This window comes from Clinocottus analis, unplaced genomic scaffold, assembly GCF_023055335.1.
Source record: "Clinocottus analis isolate CAN_PGR_092001 unplaced genomic scaffold, fCliAna1.0.p SCAF_7, whole genome shotgun sequence".
NCBI lineage: Eukaryota > Metazoa > Chordata > Actinopteri > Perciformes > Cottidae > Clinocottus > Clinocottus analis.
The window spans coordinates 18,464,109-18,482,925 of NW_027176229.1; the positions used below are offsets into that span (position 1 = coordinate 18,464,109).

Below are 18,817 nucleotides of genomic sequence, written 5' to 3' on the forward strand. Positions count from 1 at the left end.
GTCTGTTTCTCCTTTTCCTATTCCCCATTTTTCCTGTATTTCCTCTGTTGTCATCATTTATATAATGAAAAGGGGAGGGCTTTTGTGTGTTGAATTTTGAGAACGTGTTAAATACACATCACAAAACGTTACCGCTTTAAAGCATGATTTTATCTATTTTTTTCTGACTAGACCAAAGCTCCAGACAGAGACCTCCCTGCAGAGGTCAGCGCACTGGAGTCTTTCCTGCTGAAGACAGGAGGCGCTTGTGGTGGCTGGGACCAATATGACCACCAAGCCTTCCTTAAAGTAAGACTGTCTCTGTAACATAGCGCTGTGATGAAAAGTCTCCCCTCCTAGTTGCGGATCATTACGCACAACCAACACCACTATACTTAAACGAACTTGCCAAGCCAAAGGTCGATCACCTTAAGATCCCTGTCTGTCTGACTCTTAAGCTGTTTGATTGACAGGTTTGGACAAAGCACAATGGGCAACCAGCTTACAGGAAAGAGGCCAAGCTGTACTTGCCCGGTAAAACTCTGGAGGCGATCGAGCGACACGAGGACTGGCATCGGGAGCTGATCTACCTCCAGGACAAAAAGAGAGAGGTAGAACATGGCGGGAAGTTAACTTTTTACTTCAGTGTCCATTGACTGTCTCGGATTCTTTCTGCAACTGTCCCAGACTTCACGAGCAACATCTCTTGAAGTGCTTTTTTTTCCATTCAACATACTAACTGTAGTTTTCTGATGAAGTTCTGTGAGGTGTTTTCTCCATGTAAACATTATATTTGACTAAACACATTTAAATCGCCCCATAGGTGTTTGGCCACAATCAGTTTTCAGTATTCTTTTCATTATTGGTTGAGTCACTGGCTCTTTTTTATTTCTATTTGATCAATAAATACATTGCAAAGTCTGTTTAAATAGCGCTGTTAATAAACAAATGATCATTCCTCTAACATTTAGTAATGAAGAATGCGATTGAAGAGATTAAACTTGTCCGAATTCAAAAGGAAAGCAAACCTCAACTGGATAAATACATGGTAGTGACTTATATATGTGTACAGCCGGAACTCAGTTTGGTAGCTGTGGTACTGTCTTTTAAATATCTTGTACTTCGTATCGTACCCAAGGCTATACAGCGGTGGAAAGCCAGCAAGATTCGGGAACGCCAGACCAGAATACAGAGTCAGGAAGAGGCAGAGGAGGCAGGAAGGAGAGTGAAGGAGGCCAAGAGCCACCAACACAGGTGAGTCAGAAGTAGAGCAGAATAGAATAAAATATAACATAAAGAAGAGGGGGAGCAGATTTTGATTTATGAAATACACCCCCAAGTGGTCAGCTTAAATAATGGCCTTTAAAAAAAAAGTTTGTCACTCCGGTGTTGTGTCTGTTTAATTGTGTTTTATCCTCTTCTGTTTAAGGACTGAGGAGGAGAGGAGGGAGGCAGTGCGACAACTGGAGAAATGGAAGGAAGATAAGAGAAGGAATATGGAGCAGGAGGAGGAGCAAAAGCTAGCTGAGGAGATACAACAAAGGAGACGGGCAATGGTGTGTGTGCGTGTATGTGTGTGTGTATGTGTACGTGTGTGTAGAAATGAATTTGTTCAATGGATGTAGTTCTGTATTGATAGGCACTCATCTGTGTGTCTCTGAATGTATTTACTGTTGAAAAATGCTACACATATGTTGTGGTCAATATGGTTGGTGCACTTTTCTTTTTTCTTTTTATTTGGGTTTTTCAGGAAGAGCGTCGCCGGCAGCTAGAAGTGAAGCTTACGATTGAGGAGCAGCTACGACTAAAGAGAGAAGAGGAGGAAGAACACCAAAGGAGGGAGAAAGAGGAGGCTCAGAGGGAGCGGGACGAGAGGAGAAGGGAGGCCACAAAGGTCATCAAACGCTTTAATGAAAGGGTATGAAGTCGGAGAATCACAGAGACATTAAGAATCACCAGTTGTTTCTGGAGCACAGTTTTTGTTGGAAAGTATTTAAGGGATGAGAGCAATTTTTTTCTCTCCATATTTTCCAACGTGGGAATAAATACTAAGGCTAGTGTTAGAAGAGAAGTCACATCACTGTGTAAAATACAACGCTTGGGTCGGCTTTTCTGCAGGATCTTCGCAAGGTGGAGGCAAAGCTTCAGGAAAAACAGCTGAGGGTGAAAGAGGAAGAGGAAAGACAGAGGAGGATCACTGCTAAGTTGAAGGAGAAGGTAAGGGTTTTGCAGTGAACAAATCCATTTAAAAGATCGTGAATAAATAGGGTTGTGGGTTTAGGTCAAGGTTAATGATTGTTCCTCATTCAGGTGGATTTTCACGTCAGCAGAGACCCCTCCAGGCTTACCCGTCCCACTAAGGGATGGGAGGAGCGAATGAAACACATCGGATCTTCAGGAGGAGGGCCTGTGCTGGAGATGTTTCACAGGTTGGATTGCCCCTGCTTTTGTGTGATGCTTTGGATAATAATAGGTGGGCGTTAAATCACTGAAATAAATGTTCTGTCATCTTTTTGCAGAGCTGTTCCAACTTGGAGACAAGACCTGTGATGAGCAGTAATGGAAGTCAACCAAACAGAATTCAGTTTCCTTTTTTTTTTTTAATGAACATTTACGTAACGAGACTACAACCCCAGATTGTGCCTTTTCTTTGAATTTACTATGTGCTGCTATGAATTATATTAACTTACATTTTACAAAACTTGTTATTTAAAATAAAATCTTTTTTTTATTATCATCAACATTTCTTATCTCTGGTGGTCTAATTTTCCTCTACAATAAATAGTTACTGATGCTAATAGTTCACTGGTAATAGTGTTTATTTATTTGCAAAAACAATCTCCAACGAGTTATTCTTCATAACGTGTACTTGTTGTGTCTTCTATAGATACAAAAAAAAACTGTCCTTTCTATACATTGCTTTGTAGTATACGCTTTTACTTTGAAAAACAAACGTACCGGAAAAGATTCCTCATAGGTGCGGATGCAAAGATGGCGGAAGAGAAGAGCCAGTTTGAAGAATTTGAGCAAATAGACTTTTTAGGAGATAGACATGTACGGTTCTTCCAGAGAACACTACAGGTGTTACCTGAGAGATACGCCTCGCTGGAAACCACCAGGTACATTTACTAGGAATGAAAAATGTTGCTTTAGTTGAGCTATGTTGTTGAAGAACTTGACTAGCATGCAAGCTAGCTGTCGCTCAACCGTTTTGAATGGAGGCTAGTGCTGTTTAGCAGAGCGGGTTTGCTAACGTCAGCAATGGCAGTGAAGTTATGACAGATCGGCTGTAACGTTCCTGAAAGAGGGAACTAACGGTGCAGCGGTCCACGACATCTTGTATACCTGCTTATGAAGCGTTACAGGGTGTTTTTCGTCGGAATATGCCTCATTTTGTCAGGCAAAATGTAGCTAGCTAATGTATAAGTTGATCAGGTTCTTCATTTCTAACCTTAACAAATATCTCCAGTAAAAGCTGACGGCTGGAGTTGCCTACTGGACTATTTATTTGTTTAAAGATAGTTGTAGCTTGAACATGTGGTGCCTTCTGTCCATCAATATTAAATGAGAATAAGATTGCTGTCTGCTTTCTGTCCAGGTTAACGATCATATTTTTCGCCCTGTCGGGTCTCGATATGCTGGACGCTCTGGATGTGATCGACAGGAACACCATGATTGAGTGGATCTACTCTCTACAGGTTCTCCCCACAGAGGACCGTAAGTCTCAGAGCTCCTCACTTTATTACACCTCACTGTTAATATGCTGAGTTTAAAAAAAAATAAATAAAAGAAAGAAGAAAAAAAATACATTCCTAAAAAGATAACAGTGATTCACATAGAGCAGTAAAGGTTGTCCAACCAACTGTCGTCGACAAGATAATGAGGTGGTTGAATAAAGAGTTAACTCCTCTGACACACAGGATTCAAGAAGGAAAAGACAGCTTTAAGAAGGACTTCATGAGAGCCTTATTAGACAAATCATTAAACGCTATTGACATGACATTCCCAGCTTTTCATGAAGACAGACAGAAAATAGAAGAACATTCCTTAAGGAATGGATTCTAAGATTTTAAGGCTCTTAGAAAAGGTACTGGACCGATGCTTATTATTGTTGAGCAGACACTACTGCACACATTGCTTCTAAATTCACGCTCTTTGGTTGTGGTGTGTGAATGTGCACATTAAGAAAAACACCTCTTTTAACAGGTTCATGTCTAAAATAAAAAAAGAAACTTGTTCTATTAATGTCACAAAATGTGTGTGTATCTCAGGGTTTCCTTTGGGAGGGAGGACAATCTCAGAGTGGTAGTCAAACCTCTAATTCTGTAAAATATTTCATACTTTTTGCAGTTTGAAACAGATATTGGCCTCCCCAGGTCTTCATCACCTGTTCCACCCATACTTTTGTTTATCAGGGAAAGTTGGTCTTTTTAATATTTAATGATTTTTTTTTCCGTCTCTAACAAGCAACTTTGTGCCATCTGCTTTAATGCCCAGTTAGTTTATTATTCAAGATGGCAGGAGAAAGTATGCCGTGTTTGATTGGTCTAATTTTTGCTGCTGCCATATGTTTGGTGTCTGGCTTTTTTCTGTCACTAGGTGAATATAAAGCTCAGGGGGCACTTGAGACTTCCTAATGGGTAATTTCTGTCCCAGATGTTCTAAGTACAATTTTCCAAATTTGGTTTGCGAATTTGTTTTTTCAACATTAGTATATGTTCTAGACATTTTCTGGCTTTAATATACCAATTTGAAATTTACAAATTCATGAATAAGTGATCATGGTACTTCTTAACATGTAGTGCAACACGATCCGTGTATTGGAACCGTTTCAGCCAGAAATAGTAATTATGATGGGTTACACATTTTAATAAATGGTTCTTGGAGTACTTGGTTTGACATATGTAGTAACAGATTAGTATTTTGTAGTTTGATATTTTATTTATTAGGTTCTGCTGTATTCAATATTTCTCCCATGGCCTCTAGATGGCAGCAGTGCACCTTCTGAAAGGTCGATATGGACAGATTGAGACGTTTGTGTGAGTTAAACAGAGTAAGGCTTTTGTGTTCCAGTTTCTTTTGATGTCTACCACCACGTAATCATCTCTACCTTCTCTTCTCCTCTTATTCTCTTCCAGAAGCTAACCTTAGTCGTTGTGGTTTCCGCGGATCGTCACATATTGGAATTCCCTATAGCACAAAGGTACTGCCTTACCCCACACTGTTTGTTACATTGTGTCTTGTGCGTAAAGTGCTCCTTCCTTTAATATTCTAAAAATGTATTTTATGTAAACCTACACTATTCATTTTCTTATTGACTATGTTTATATAGACACTAACTTTCCACTATTATTCCAAAGATGACAGTATTCTGAATTTATTGCATGTTACGTATTTTATATTGGGCCTTATTCCTAGTGAAGAGATGTATGAAGTTCCAATATTTTTGATTTTTGGAGCATTCCTTGTACGCAGTGTTCAGAATATGTCTCTCAATTGGGGGTATTGCCACAGATCGAGACCCACAGCCTCACCAACCGTCCATCCGAAACACTATAAAAGACTTGAATATCAACAAGGTTTTTACAGATATCACAACACCACCTTTTACATAAGGTAGTTTAAAACAATCTTCTAAATAAGAGAAAACTATTTAAAATCTTGGGTATTAAACGCATAGTCATTATTTTACGAATCCATTATTTTACATCAGGGGTCCGGGTCAAATTCCAGTTTTATTTGCATCATCTCAGCAGCTGTGTTATTACAAGTCATTGTGTTAACACTGTGTTCGTCACATTTGGCATTACATATCTGACCCTATGCAGACATAGTTATGGATGTCATGGCATTTCCAAGTTATTTCCCCCAATAGGTCTGAGCTGTCAGTAGATAGCAAAAAAATGTCAATTTTCATGTTTTTTCTTAACTGCTTCCCTTTCTCTTGATTTCTTTTTTTTCTTTACTTTTCTGTGCCAGTTGTATGAAAAATAATAAATTTTGATATTTTCTTCAGGGTCCCGGTGTGCTCCATCCATACGACAGTGGCCATGTAGCTATGACTTACACTGGGCTTTGCTCGCTGCTAATACTCGGAGACGACCTGAGCCGGGTCAACAAACAAGCCTGTCTTGCTGGTCTCCGGGCTCTGCAGCTGGATGACGGCAGGTCAGTGTCGACGCATACTCACTCACACAACACAAGTTTGCACATTTTACACTCTGATTCACGCCGGCACTTTCACTCTGACTCAAACATACCTGAGGCCATGTGAATATTTGCAGATCTAATGTGGACTGACATGAACTCTCATTTGGTCCTACAACAGTAATGGTTTTGTTCTCACACGCACATGCACACACACCTCGTATAACTTGTCTGGCAGATAACACTATCTTCAGACAAAAGTATATCTGAGTTAACCCTTCAGCATTTTCAGCTGTCAGGCTTATTTATGTAATGACTTAATGACTTAAATGCTGCAAATTCTGAACGTAGACATTTCATTTATTTTCAACTGTTTGTGTAACCCTCCTGTCTTCGTGTCGCGCCATGTCTTCTTGTTTCCAGTTTCTACGCAGTGCCAGAAGGAAGTGAAAATGACATACGGTTTATATACTGCGCAGCCAGTATCTGTTACATCCTGGATGACTGGTCAGGCATGGACGTCCAAAAGGCCATTGATTACATCAGAGGAAGTTTGGTGAGTAGATGTTTGAAAACGTAGGATGAGGCACTAAACTGTGGGGAGAATGTCCAGTTTTCGGTGCAACTTCTGTTCTGCACCATTCAAAGGTGGTGCCTCTCCACTTGAATGGTGATAATCATGTTTTCAAAGCTATGCCAGAGTTTTTCTTTCTTTCTTTCTTTCTTTCTTTCTTTCTTCACCTTACAGGGAGCAACATGTTTCAATTTTTTGATGTCTCTATAGAGTGCTATTTTTGTCAGATTGACTGATGTGTAACTCAACCCTTCCATTTAGTGTTAGTTTTTCTATCAGGCGTGGTTTTGACGCATCACTGCGGTCTGTGCGAGATATTGTGTTCGTGCCCGTCGACACAGGACAGAGGTGTTCCCATTCGCCTCTGAACTTCAGCTTGTTTTAGGGTTAAAGACATTCACAGACATACAGTCTTTTTTTGTTGGCTGGGTGTGTCCGCCTTTTTGTGTCTTTCTCACACAGACTTGAGAGAGAGGGAGTGAACGCTCTGTTAATTAGTTAACAGATAACTGTGATTCATTTCAGAAAATATATATTCATCCGCTTTCTATGTGCTAGAGGGTAAATTCCAAGATGTCTGTCAGTGCAAGTTAGTTGTCGGTGACTGTAAGTATACAGAAGCCCCCATCAGATGATAGCTGGTTTTGTGTTGAAAATCCCTTGAATGGTTGATAAGCCACACGGAAGTTTCACTTCCATCTGGATGGCGCCAGGTGTCCGTTTACCAACCTTATTGTTCAGACTAGTCAGACAAGGACTTGACCTCGTTTGTTTTCCAAGTGACTGCCATCTGTTGTTAAACTTGTGTATTTTAGTGGTTACCACTGCTGAGGATCGTCAGTTGTTTCATCAAAAAATTGCCTTGAAACTTTTCCGAGAACATAATGTTGTTTTTAAGCAAGTGTTCAACTTCAGTCCTTTTTAAGGTAATACAAGTGGGGAGTCCAAAAACAAGTTCATGGAGCTGGCTTGTTATCAGCTGCTCTGTTGGTTTGGACTGAAATAAAAGTAATAAAGCCATCTGAGTCTATTACCACTTCTTGCGCAGCATTTAAACATTTTGAGTCAAATGAAAAACTGAAGAACTGAGTAACTCCTTTTTATGTTAAGACTGACGCTTGACATTTGAGCTGCTCTGCTGTCTACAAAGCCGGTTTAAGCAGCTGAGAAGGCATGTCGGCTTTTGTTTGTGGGAACATCTTTAAATACATTTAAATGTTATATCAAATTCATTTTTAATCTGTATTTAAAAGATTTATTGTAAATCAACACATGGCAGTTCATCTTGTGCCAGGCTCACATGAGCCTTTCATGACTAATGAAATATTGCTTATAATTGAATGGCTCTTCATTTTCCTCTACACAGTCATACGACAGTGGGTTTGGCCAGGGAGCCGGGCGGGAGTCACATGGTGAGTACGATCATCATGTAATGCTTCTACTTACAATGTCAGTTTGAAACCTAAAAGCACATCTGTAGGTGATCTCGTCAGGTCGGACGGGAGGGTTTATGTGTATTTAGCTGCCCAGGTTTAAACCGAAAGCGTCAAAGTTAATTTTAAAGCAAAAGGTTTGTGGGTGTGTTTGGCGACGTAGTAGTAGAGGGCATGAAAGTGGCTGATGGGAGTAACTGGTTTAAAGGATTAGCCATTAAAATCTATCTCTGTAGAATACATTGTCCTCCTTAATCCCCCCACCCCCACACACTCAAATTAAACCTTATTATTCGAACACAAAAGCCTTCATTCTATACATACACACACACACACACACACACACACACACACACACACACACACACACACACACACACACACATTAAAGAGCACCGCTTGGAGCATATCCATCCAGAGTTCATAAACTATATCCACAGCTAAATAAAACTGTGGCTGATCCTCGTGCATCTGGGTAATTTACCTCCTTGTGATAAATTAAACTTCTATGATTACAGTTTCCATTGAGACTCGGCTTTCTTCTGCAAACCAGCCAACTCTCTGTCTGAGGGTTGATTACACATCAGTAGAGATATACTGTAGATGCCCATTACCCATCCATCCTTGAAGTGTTTGTTTGTTCAGCACCAAGACTTCCCGCACTGTGTGCTTAAAATCTTCGCAATCTCCTTTGTAGATGATTGTTTTTCAGGCTACTGTGTAGTTCAATATGTGAGACATGGTATTACAGGAGTTATGTGCCAGGGTAATAAATGTAGTTTTTCCATGTGTGTGTGTGTATTCAGCGTGGTTGGCTTTTATCTCACTGTTTCTTCTCCATTGCCAGCATTTTCTTCATCTTTAGGCTATGGCACTCTTGTTTTCCAAAGAAAACGCTTACAGTGAGAATAGTTATCTTAAACCCACTGTTAAAATGAACCTGTTTGGATTCCCCGCGGTTGATTAATTCAGGTTTATGCCCTCCTAACCGTCTTCCCGTACATCAAGCAGATAGGGACACGTTTGATGAGAGGCGAGTGTTGCACGTCGACAGGTTTTAACCCCCGACTCAAACGTTAATTTGTCTTTCCTGTGTTTCTCTCCCATCACAGATGAGCACACAAACAAACACAGAAAGTCAGCCTGCTGGTGGTGACGCTAAAGGCTTGATGATAATGAAAGACATGTGACAATAGGGTTGTAGAAAGTGATGGACAGCTGCTACTGCTTGTGGCTGATGTGTGTACTGATATACCACATACACCAATCGATGAACACACTCGTGTTTGTCGCTATTGTTCCATTTTGTGCATAAAAGTATAAACAAGCAGCCATACTAGCCGTTGTCCTCATGAGCACACATCACTTTATATTCATACAAAACAGAAGTTAGCTCCACATTGTGATAACTTCCAGGAATAAGGTGTTAAGTGAAAGTAACTGCATGCAATTAAATCGCAGTAAAATAGCCCACACACAGACGCATCCTCTGTGCTTACTGCAGCGCCCTGTAATCACCCATTTGTCTGTCAAAAAACATGCCAGGAACTGTTTTTTTTTAATTGAATGGATTGTTAAGTCAGTTGTCTCAATTACTTGGATTCAAGTGTGTAATGAATTGAGTATGCGTGTCATGCATCTATCTGTCTGTCTGTCTGTCTGTCCAGGTGGCTGGACGTACTGCGCCATAGCCTCCCTGTGTCTAATGGGACGACTGGAGGAGGCGCTGAGTCAGCGGGAGCTGGACAGGATCCGGCGCTGGTGTATCATGAGGCAGCAGAGCGGCTTCCACGGTCGCCCCAACAAACCTGTAGACACATGCTACTCGTTTTGGGTGGGAGCCACGCTAGAGGTATAAAGACTGGTGGAACAGACACATATTCTCATTCATACTCCTGTCTGCATTAACATGTTTAGTGTATTTTACTTCAGATCTTTTTCACCATATTCTCATAAGAGCGAAGTTGTATGCAGTGAATATCATAGGGACACTGTGTAAAGTCACACTGTCGAAGCAACTGGGTTAATCACATACACACGCACACAACCCAAAAATAAGTTGTGAGCAAACCGGTCAACCTTTAAGTCATGACTATGCCAGAGGTACATGGTCAAGAAACCTGTGAGCCTTAATGCAACGCTAGGAGTAAGCCACACGCACAAGCAAACACATTGCAGAAAAACTGAATTTCTGGGTCAAAACTGTGCCAGAGGGAACAAATGCTTCAACCAAAGATTTTTTTGTGGCAAAAGTGCTGTTTGATCAACATTAAGGCTCGGTGCTGTTTTCACTAGTATCTGAATAGATGGAGTGAATACAAAGTAATGAAACAAGCATTATCTCATCTCTAAACACAACATGCATCCTTTGGAAGTAAAAGTGTATTTTAAACTGCAGAAACAGCCAGTTGAAAATAACCAACACATCTCACATCTCCCTCCTTTCGCAGCTCTTAGATGTTTTCCAGTATACAAACTTTGACAAGAACAGGAGCTTCATTCTGTCCACGCAGGATCGGTTGGTGGGAGGATTTGCCAAGTGGCCGGACAGCCATCCAGGTAAATGTACTGACTTTCTCCGGTTGCTTTTATGGTGACATCTTTCAGTCAACAGATGGAGAGGAAAACCGATGACATAATACTGTTATGGTTGTTTAGGTTCTTTTGTCACTGTTGCTGTTTTTTTTTTCATTTCTGGGATCTCTTTGTCAAAATGAGAGTGACACAAAATCCCAGTTACCTTTTATACTTCTTCAAAGGCAACAGGAGTAGACTGGGTCGTGGGGGTGAATGCCATGTTTAATGTTTGTGTGGTGGAAACGCAAATAGAGAGGTTGCTGTCCAACATAGTGTTGCTGTTTTATTTCTCAGTCGCTTAAAAGATCTCTCGTTGAGAACAATATGATAATGGGACTAAGCGGTTCCAATTTGGTATTTTTTTTCTTTCTTCCTCTGTGGACTGAATAGTTTGTGCCCTGCCCTCCACAGGTGCAGAGAGGTCATTGTGGAGTTGTGGTTGGCAGTTTTACTTGAGATCAGTGGAAAAGCTCTCGTAATTCTAAACTTAAATGGTGCGCATACATGCATGTGTGTGCGTGTGTTCTTACTCGTCTTTGTGATGTGTAATTGATGAGGCGATTGTTCATACATAGCCCGAGGACTGAGGAGATCGAGCTCCTCACGTTACAGGAACAAGGCAGGAAAGAAACAATGAGACAAAACAGGCTGTATTGACAAAGCCTCGTAAATGTTACTGAACAAAAGAGAATTTTAGGGAACAGCATGGGTACAGATGGCATTGGACTTGCATGTACTTAGAAGAGTGCAGTTATCATGCACAGCTACTGATTTACAGGATCTGCTGTTGGGCGACAGGAAGGTAACAGTAACGAAGCACAAACCAAGGTGCTGTGTATTTGTTGAGCTGGTCCGGACCTTATATAGCAAACTGCTTCGTCATTCTCATCATTCGTTTCACGTGAGGAAGAGTTGGTATTATGTAGCGACATACATCCACAGCTATTTTCATTTCCCAAGAGGTGGCGCACACATCAAAACACAATAAGAATTTGCTGCTGCCATTGCTCTTGAAAGAGTCATGAATTGATTGGTTTAACAGGAATCTGTGTGGAAATGAGATGCAGCAACCTGCTCCGGTTTAGTTGAAGCAATCTCTGTCTTCTGAAAAGCACAGCATTGTTTGACAAAACTGCAAAAAGACGTCATGGAAAAAAAAAATCCCTATCATTTTCACTGTATACGAATCCAGACATTCTTCTTCTTCCATACAACCTTGAGTTTGAGTCCCTGTGAATTCTGGTTGATGCTGCTAATGTTGCTTTGATTGATTCTGATGTCTGTGTCCAATCATCTGTCACTTAATTAAAATTCAATTACCGGTCCATTAACTGGCTGGTGCAGCTTTTACCCTGGTCCCAGAGGAGGTAAAGGGCCATGGGGCCAACCTTTATGCATTATTTATGTCGTCTTAAAGGAGCAGTACAAACAAAAACAATGCTTCAGCAGAATGTAGCTTTGAATGGGGAATCCGGTTATCTTTTATTGATTCAGTATCGGTAATGAAGAGTGAGGTGACCAACACGACCGTCTTCTCGGCTCTGATTGCGTTGTTAGATTTGTCACATGCAGGTGCTTCTGCTGTGATGCATGTTACCATCTCTGACCTAGTTTCCCTCTGTTCCCCTCCTTTCTCTCATCCCTCACTATGCTCCCCATTTCTTTGGCTCTCACCCTCTTCCTCTGTTCTCCTTTCCACCAGACCCTCTCCATGCCTACTTAGGGCTGTGTGGTTTGTCTCTGATCGGAGAGCCCGGTTTGAGGAAGGTCCACCCAGCTCTTAACATCACCCAGAGAGCCTTTCAGCACGTCCAGCAGCTGCAGCAGACATGGAGGGGCGGCACTGGCAGCTGTAGCCAACAGCACTGACAGCAGAAAGATCCACTGCTCTGTTTCTGAACAGGTTCAGTAATCGGGAACATCTAACAGTAGTCACTCAAAGGCAACTGGACTTTTACTGTGTGTCTTAAAGACATCCGGCCACCCATCTAAAAGCCTCCTAATTACAGGAATCCGGAAGGTTCCATGTCCCTAGCTACACAGTAGTAACTTTTGGGGAGTTCATTTCAAGTCCATCTACAGTGACTTTTGTGTTAAGCAATATATGCCACACTTTTTTTCTGCCTTTTTCTTATTAGACTGTAGTAAATAACATTGTGCATTGTGATTTGTGATGATGATGAAATTATGTGCCAGAAAAGTCAAATTTGAGTCACTAGAGATGCCTCAGGTGCCTCAATTTGTTAGATGCAGTTTCGGAGGCTTCCTGCTCCTCGTTGTAGTATACGAAACTATCTGCTGTCATGCTTCCAAGCCAAGGATGAACCGACTGCTCACACGGACATGAGAAAACGTCCACAAAGTAAACGTTTTTCACTGAGACCCCAAGGAGGGCTGAAGGGTCGTCCAGATTGTGTCTTTAAATGGTTCTGCAGTAACTGGTGGCTTCAGTAGCTGAACGTTTTTTTGAGTGGGCTGGTGCAATTTTTACGTGAATCAAGTAGATGCACGTTTGCCATCGCTGAAAAGTGTCTGTGTGTATTGCGAAGATATCGTGAATGAATTCCTCATTTTTGTTTACAAACCAGTATGAGCCCAATGGTAATTTAGGGGGGTGAAATTGAGTCTTTCTTTTTGATTCAACAACCCTCTGAAAAAACACCCCAAGGCCCTATTCTCCCGATACAGTATTTTTTTTTTTGCTTCTCTGACCTTACTCGTCTCCATTCTCCCATTGCTCCTGAACCTCTTGAAAGCCTCGAGCTCTCCAGTCCCGAAGGTGATAGCAGCCTGGCAGGGAACCTCACTTCAGGTGAACCCTGCAGGTTCACCATCACAGGCTTTGTTTAGTGAGCCCAAGAGATATAGATTCATATGCTTCATGGAAAAGGCAGCCAGCAACCACCCCAACAGGCAAATCGATGATGAAAGAGAAGAAAACCAATCAAAAACTGGTTGAAAAACAACAATAACAGTCCTTATTTTTCAAGCGGCTTACAGAAAAATAGATTGGGCCTAAAGAAAGGGCATAATCCTGTCTGTCCCACAAGGTAGCAGCTTTTAATTTTAGCATCCTCCGACCCCTGAACCGATCCGAGCTGCCCTCCTTGAACAGCTTGCAGACTCCCTGTAAGGCACTAGCCTGCCTGGACTCGATGGGAGATAGATGAGACGGTGGCATTGTAACTTGGGGGAAATGCATTCTTTTGAACAGTGCTGGGAATTGACATCTTATTTTCAGAAACAGAAAGGACGAAGGGCAAAAACAAAGAACAACACACATGAGCTGAATGTGCCTGAGAGTCGGGTTACAGAAACAACTGTTATCCAACACAACGCATTCCTTTGAGTCCTAAAACGCCACCTGCATCTCAAAGTGGAACTTCCTGACTTCTTGCTCTTGAGCACAGCTACGTCTTAGGATTTATTTTTTAAATAATCCTAATAAGATTCTAATATAGTGACAATTCTTAGCTGCTCCTCTTGCCTTCTCATCACATGAAAGCTCCGATTCCCAGGAAGGGACATTTCCAGTTTCACAGGTTCCCCCCAGCCCTCTGCTGAAGCCACGCCCATCACTTATACAACGGCTGTCGCAGCCAGCACCTGCTCCCTGAGATGATGAGGAGGAGGGGGGGGCTGGTATCTCAGCAGGTCAGAAATGCAGGAGCTGGTCTGCAACGCGTTACCTGCGGGAGTCTGAAGTTTAGCACCAGTTCTGACTGGATGTGAGAATATGTATCGCCCGTTTTGGGGTTTTCCTACCGCTCTCTAAAATTAAGTTGTACTTCACCTCGACTCCTTTCCCGCCAAGTTGCCTTTTTTTTTTTTTTGAAGATTTAGAAACCGAGCTGGCAGACGGAGGAAAGGAGATATGAGGAGAGGTGAATGAATAAATAATTTGACCCATCTATTATTAAAAGTGAACTGTCGGAGGCTCGGTCTCCTCTCTGAACCCAAACCGATGTTGTGAAGCCTTATTTTGGTGCAAACTCTTTTGCTTTTTAGCCAACTGTATCTTTTATTGCTGTATTGTTTGATGTTGCTGTTTTGCCTAAGTCAATGAGTTTTGCCGCGGTCACGCTTGCCGACTTTTCTTTTGCCGTTTTTTGTTGTTTTTTTACAAACATTTTGTTACTTAGCATCAAATATTTTTCTTTGGGAGGAAAAGGCAAACTATGACTTCCATTGCACCTGCTGAATTGCACTTCAGATACACAAATAATGTTATAATAAAACCTCAATAAAAATAGCATCTGAATTATTCATCATATAATATTCTGGTATCCATCTCCTTTTTTTTCTTTTTTTCTTTACTTTAGCTACGATATGTTGTAAATCTGTTGGGTTTGGATACACAAATTGCACAGAGGGAATGGCCATGTCTCCAACGCATCTTCTCAAGGGACTTTCGCAACTTTACATCCTCCCTCGGCATGCTTCGATCCGAAGTGTACACCGTGTCACATCATGGCAAACCCACAATCTCAAAACTCTGAAATGTGCCTCATGTAGCATTGTTTTTGGGGTCGCTGCTTTCTGAATGCTCTCGTCTTCCCTGCTCAGATTTTGCTACAAGTCCAGCATGCTTAGCTCGGCTGTTAATATAGAAGACAGGCACTGGATTTACGAGTTTCTACTGGAGGCGACGGAGGAACGGTGCATCTACAATGCTAGTAGAAACAAATGTTCCTCCTCCCATCTCTGTAGAGTTCACTTATTCAATCAGTCATAAGCTGAGCGGCAGAGGTCATTTCACCAGAATCTGACAAAAAACAACAACAATGGATGATTTGCCACTTACTGCATCTCAGCAGTTCTATTATGTCTCCTTTTATGCTCCATCATAGTGCACTCAATGCCCTCCGTCCCACAGCATGTAAAGAGGGGGCCGAGGCGTTCTCTTTCTAAAATGGCTGCAGTGAAAGGAGCATTTGGAGGATTGTGAAAAGGCTTTTGGGATGCAGCCAAAATGGACACACACACACACACACACGTGCACACAAGTCAACCGTGAATCCTTGCTCTCGCAACTAATATACATAATGTATTAATAAATAATGTAACAATAAATGTCATGGAGTTTATTTTTTCTATGCTTTGTAGAGCGATTGGGTGTAGATAAATATGTAAATGTATATAAATATGTGACTTCTATTTTGCAAGTGCTCAAGATGAAACAATGTTTACAGCTAAATCAGTGAGGTTGGATCTGCAAATGTTATGTGAATGCATTCTACTACTTTGGCTTTGAATTGGAGGACAATGATTTGGATCTAGCTTTGCGGTGCATACTGTATTTATGATGAATAAAAACACGTACTAACTTGTATAACTGCTCTGGTTTCAATTTTGGATTTTAGTATTGAGGCTTGAAGTCAAAGGCTTTTTTTTTTTTTGTCTTCCCATCGAGAGCATGAATGTCCCTCTGAAGATTTCATGATAAATCTCCAACTAGTTTGTGATGTTGTGCGCAAAGTTGGCGTTTTGCCCTAAAGGGGGTGCGAGTGTGAATATCCCCATTATTCTGTTGACCCATAAGATCTTGATCAACGTTTAGCCCCTAAGTCCTTCACTATGATGGATATTCAGAGAAAGAGATTCTGAGGAAAGAATTAAAATCTGAGATCAACATTGTTACTTGTACTCTTCACAAATTACAAAAATCTCTTTAATTTGGCATTTCTCTCAGGCTTAGGTGGAGGTTTTCTTTCCTCTGCAACTAGACTAAGGTGGAGTTCTTTTACTTTCCTTCAGGGAACTGTTGTATGATTACCTACAACAGTTTAGTTTATGTATAACAGACACAGTCTCTATCTATCTCTCTATCTCTCTATCCCTCTATCTCTATCTATATCCCTTTGCAGTAGACTCTGCGGCTGGATGACTCCAAACTGTTGTTGCTCTATTTTTAACTTCAGAGGTGACAACTGGTCAGATTTCTTTGCTGATTTGCCTCAATTGCCTTTAATTTATCTTCCTACACGGATGAGTTTAAAATTAGCGCAGTCTGATGATTTGTTTTTCACTTCTTTGCTAGGTCAGTGACTCAGACATAATTAACGACATTGGGGGAAGGGGAGTTTTTCTGGATACACACACACACACACACACACAGAGTCCCATTTGGGAGAAGCATAGCTCAGTCACAGACTTCGCTGTTGGCACTGATGAGGTAATTCGATCTAGCCAAATTTGGCCTTGTGGTACTTGTTTCTAATCTGAATGTAAAGGTTGATAAAACATTTAATTGGTCATTAATCACACATTTTATGATTACTTCAAAAAGTAAAAACAAAAAGGGAATCTATTGGTTTGAAATGTCTCTTTTTACACTGTGCATCCAGCCCAATCCAGATCACAACCCTCAAGAGATGCTCCCCTGACATCAGCTGTTGTTTGGGTGTGGCGGTCCCCTGTTCAACAGACAGCTTACACCTGGGTGGTAACCTTATATTGCCTCCAAACAGGTGAGGCTGAGGCGCTGAGCAGAAGGAAACAAGTTCAAATCTGCTTATGGTAAACTTTGATGACTTTCGCTGCAGAGACAAACTGATGCAGACACAATGGTCTTGTATGGATCTGTGTGCAAATACTCTGCTTTACCCATTGCGTCCGTCATGTGATAGGAATGACTCATTTTGAATGATCCGCAAGCCCCTGGCTGAACACGTGTCGCTTATGCAACAGCTTGCCTTCTCTGTAGTTATTTAACCAAAATCAATTATGCCCCGTAAAACACGCCAATCAATACAGTTGACTGATTATTCATCTCCGCGGAGGGCACTCTGGCTCAGCTATGTGGCTTTTTATGGGGCAATCAAGTGTCCTCTCCACACATGACTCATGAGCACTGCTCTCGTCTTTGGCTCAAGACTCTCCTGAAGAGGCCGTAAAAGACGCGTCTGTCACTTCTGTAGCTGCTGCACTTGACCTGTGAGCTGTATGATGCAGCTTCATAGTGAGGCACCACTGCCTCATGGTTCAGTCGTTTTCAAGGACAGGCTTGTTCATGAAATGTGATAAAGGCGTTCACGATGATCTCCTGACCTTTCCCCTTGTGTCCGCGTGAGGATCTCATGGTAAACATCAGCATGTCGTCATTGTGCGCAAAGCACTGCTAAAAGTAGAGCCTGACAGAGTTGCCAGCATAAGGACACAACCTGGCAACCCAAGACTTAATGATGACTCATACATGTTGTTTAAAGCATTCGTAAATGCCATAAAGCCACAGGCAACCAGTTATAACACCTTTACACAGGAAGAGATCCCTTAAAAGGAAACGTAATCATGGTCGTTTTCTGATTTCCCCCAAATGTTCACAAAAATGCAACCAGGTTGCTCCACTGCAGTAAACCGTGATTGTATCCGTGCTTTTGGAAACAGTTGCCAGAGATAGTACATTAGAGAGTTATTAGTTGTTGTTTTTTTGTCATGCAGCGTTTGCTCCGTCAGGGCAGTCTGCCCGTGTGTCCCCACGCTCCACATGCTCAATGGGGCGGAATATGTCTGCGTGAAGCCGTGCGACCATCTGGTGACGCGGAACAAGTGGCATTGCCCTGAAAAAAAAAAGAAGAACAAAAAAAACTGAAACACAAACTTAATCCGGCCTCGCACAACAGTCGCCTCGCATCCTGGCTCATGCGTGATGTGAGTCTCTTGAGGTGGGATCAATCCGCCCGATGACAGGAAACAAACCGCTGTTATGCGAGACCCGCTGCAGTCACATATTTGGGGTCGCAATTCGCAAAAATCGGCCCATATAAAGCAATATGTGCACACTCGAGCGCGCTGCAGCCATGCGTAAATGCCCAACTTGACAGAATGCAGCAGCACCAACAGATTTAAAACCCCACCCCCCCAATCTCCCTCACTCCACCCGTTTAATCTTCAATCTGAGATTATCGTGATTATTTACAAGTGATAAAAACGGATTGATATATGACAGTGCACGAGGATACAAAGGGCTCTGTGAGCGGAGACATCGCCGCTGAAGGATGATGTGGTAGAGAGAGAAGGGGGAGAGAGAGGGAGATGGTACAGTGTCGAGGGGGGGCGGGGTTTTCCCTCCAAGATGAGAAGAACTAAAATAAATTTGGCTTCTTGC

General features: G+C 41.8%; 2 protein-coding genes across 3 annotated transcripts in view; both read left to right on the top strand.

Annotated features, from left to right (window-relative positions):
- LOC137805408 (coiled-coil domain-containing protein 112) overlaps positions 1-2,725 on the top strand; it is a 5,276-nt gene extending 2,551 nt beyond the window's left edge. Inside the window, exons 8-15 of one of the 2 annotated variants that reach the window (XM_068605316.1) lie at positions 172-288; positions 453-590; positions 1,118-1,233; positions 1,409-1,535; positions 1,730-1,897; positions 2,098-2,196; positions 2,290-2,408; positions 2,499-2,725. In XM_068605316.1, coding sequence (XP_068461417.1) covers positions 172-288; positions 453-590; positions 1,118-1,233; positions 1,409-1,535; positions 1,730-1,897; positions 2,098-2,196; positions 2,290-2,408; positions 2,499-2,529 — 915 coding nt within the window. In that variant the 3' untranslated portion in view covers positions 2,530-2,725. The remainder of the gene's footprint in view (positions 1-171; positions 289-452; positions 591-1,117; positions 1,234-1,408; positions 1,536-1,729; positions 1,898-2,097; positions 2,197-2,289; positions 2,409-2,498) is intronic. The other variant, XM_068605317.1, reaches the window with a different exon arrangement.
- Positions 2,726-2,967: 242 nt separating this feature from the next.
- Positions 2,968-16,021, top strand: pggt1b (protein geranylgeranyltransferase type I, beta subunit). Its single transcript, XM_068566626.1, has 9 exons — positions 2,968-3,098; positions 3,578-3,696; positions 5,118-5,182; positions 5,996-6,147; positions 6,550-6,682; positions 8,067-8,112; positions 9,801-9,985; positions 10,584-10,692; positions 12,413-16,021. Exons 1-9 carry the CDS (start codon positions 2,971-2,973, stop codon positions 12,577-12,579), a joined length of 1,104 nt encoding a protein of 367 aa, XP_068422727.1. The 5' UTR covers positions 2,968-2,970; the 3' UTR covers positions 12,580-16,021.
- The last annotated feature ends 2,796 nt before the right edge of the window (positions 16,022-18,817 follow it).

Bases quoted from the DNA above. Each gene is read 5' to 3' on its own strand.
- pggt1b (XM_068566626.1), top strand. From the start codon at position 2,971: ATGGCGGAAGAGAAGAGCCAGTTTGAAGAATTTGAGCAAATAGACTTT. The intron at 6,148-6,549 runs GTCAGTGTCGAC...TCTTGTTTCCAG, and splicing joins CTGCAGCTGGATGACGGCAG to TTTCTACGCAGTGCCAGAAG. The intron at 8,113-9,800 runs GTGAGTACGATC...CTGTCTGTCCAG, and splicing joins AGCCGGGCGGGAGTCACATG to GTGGCTGGACGTACTGCGCC.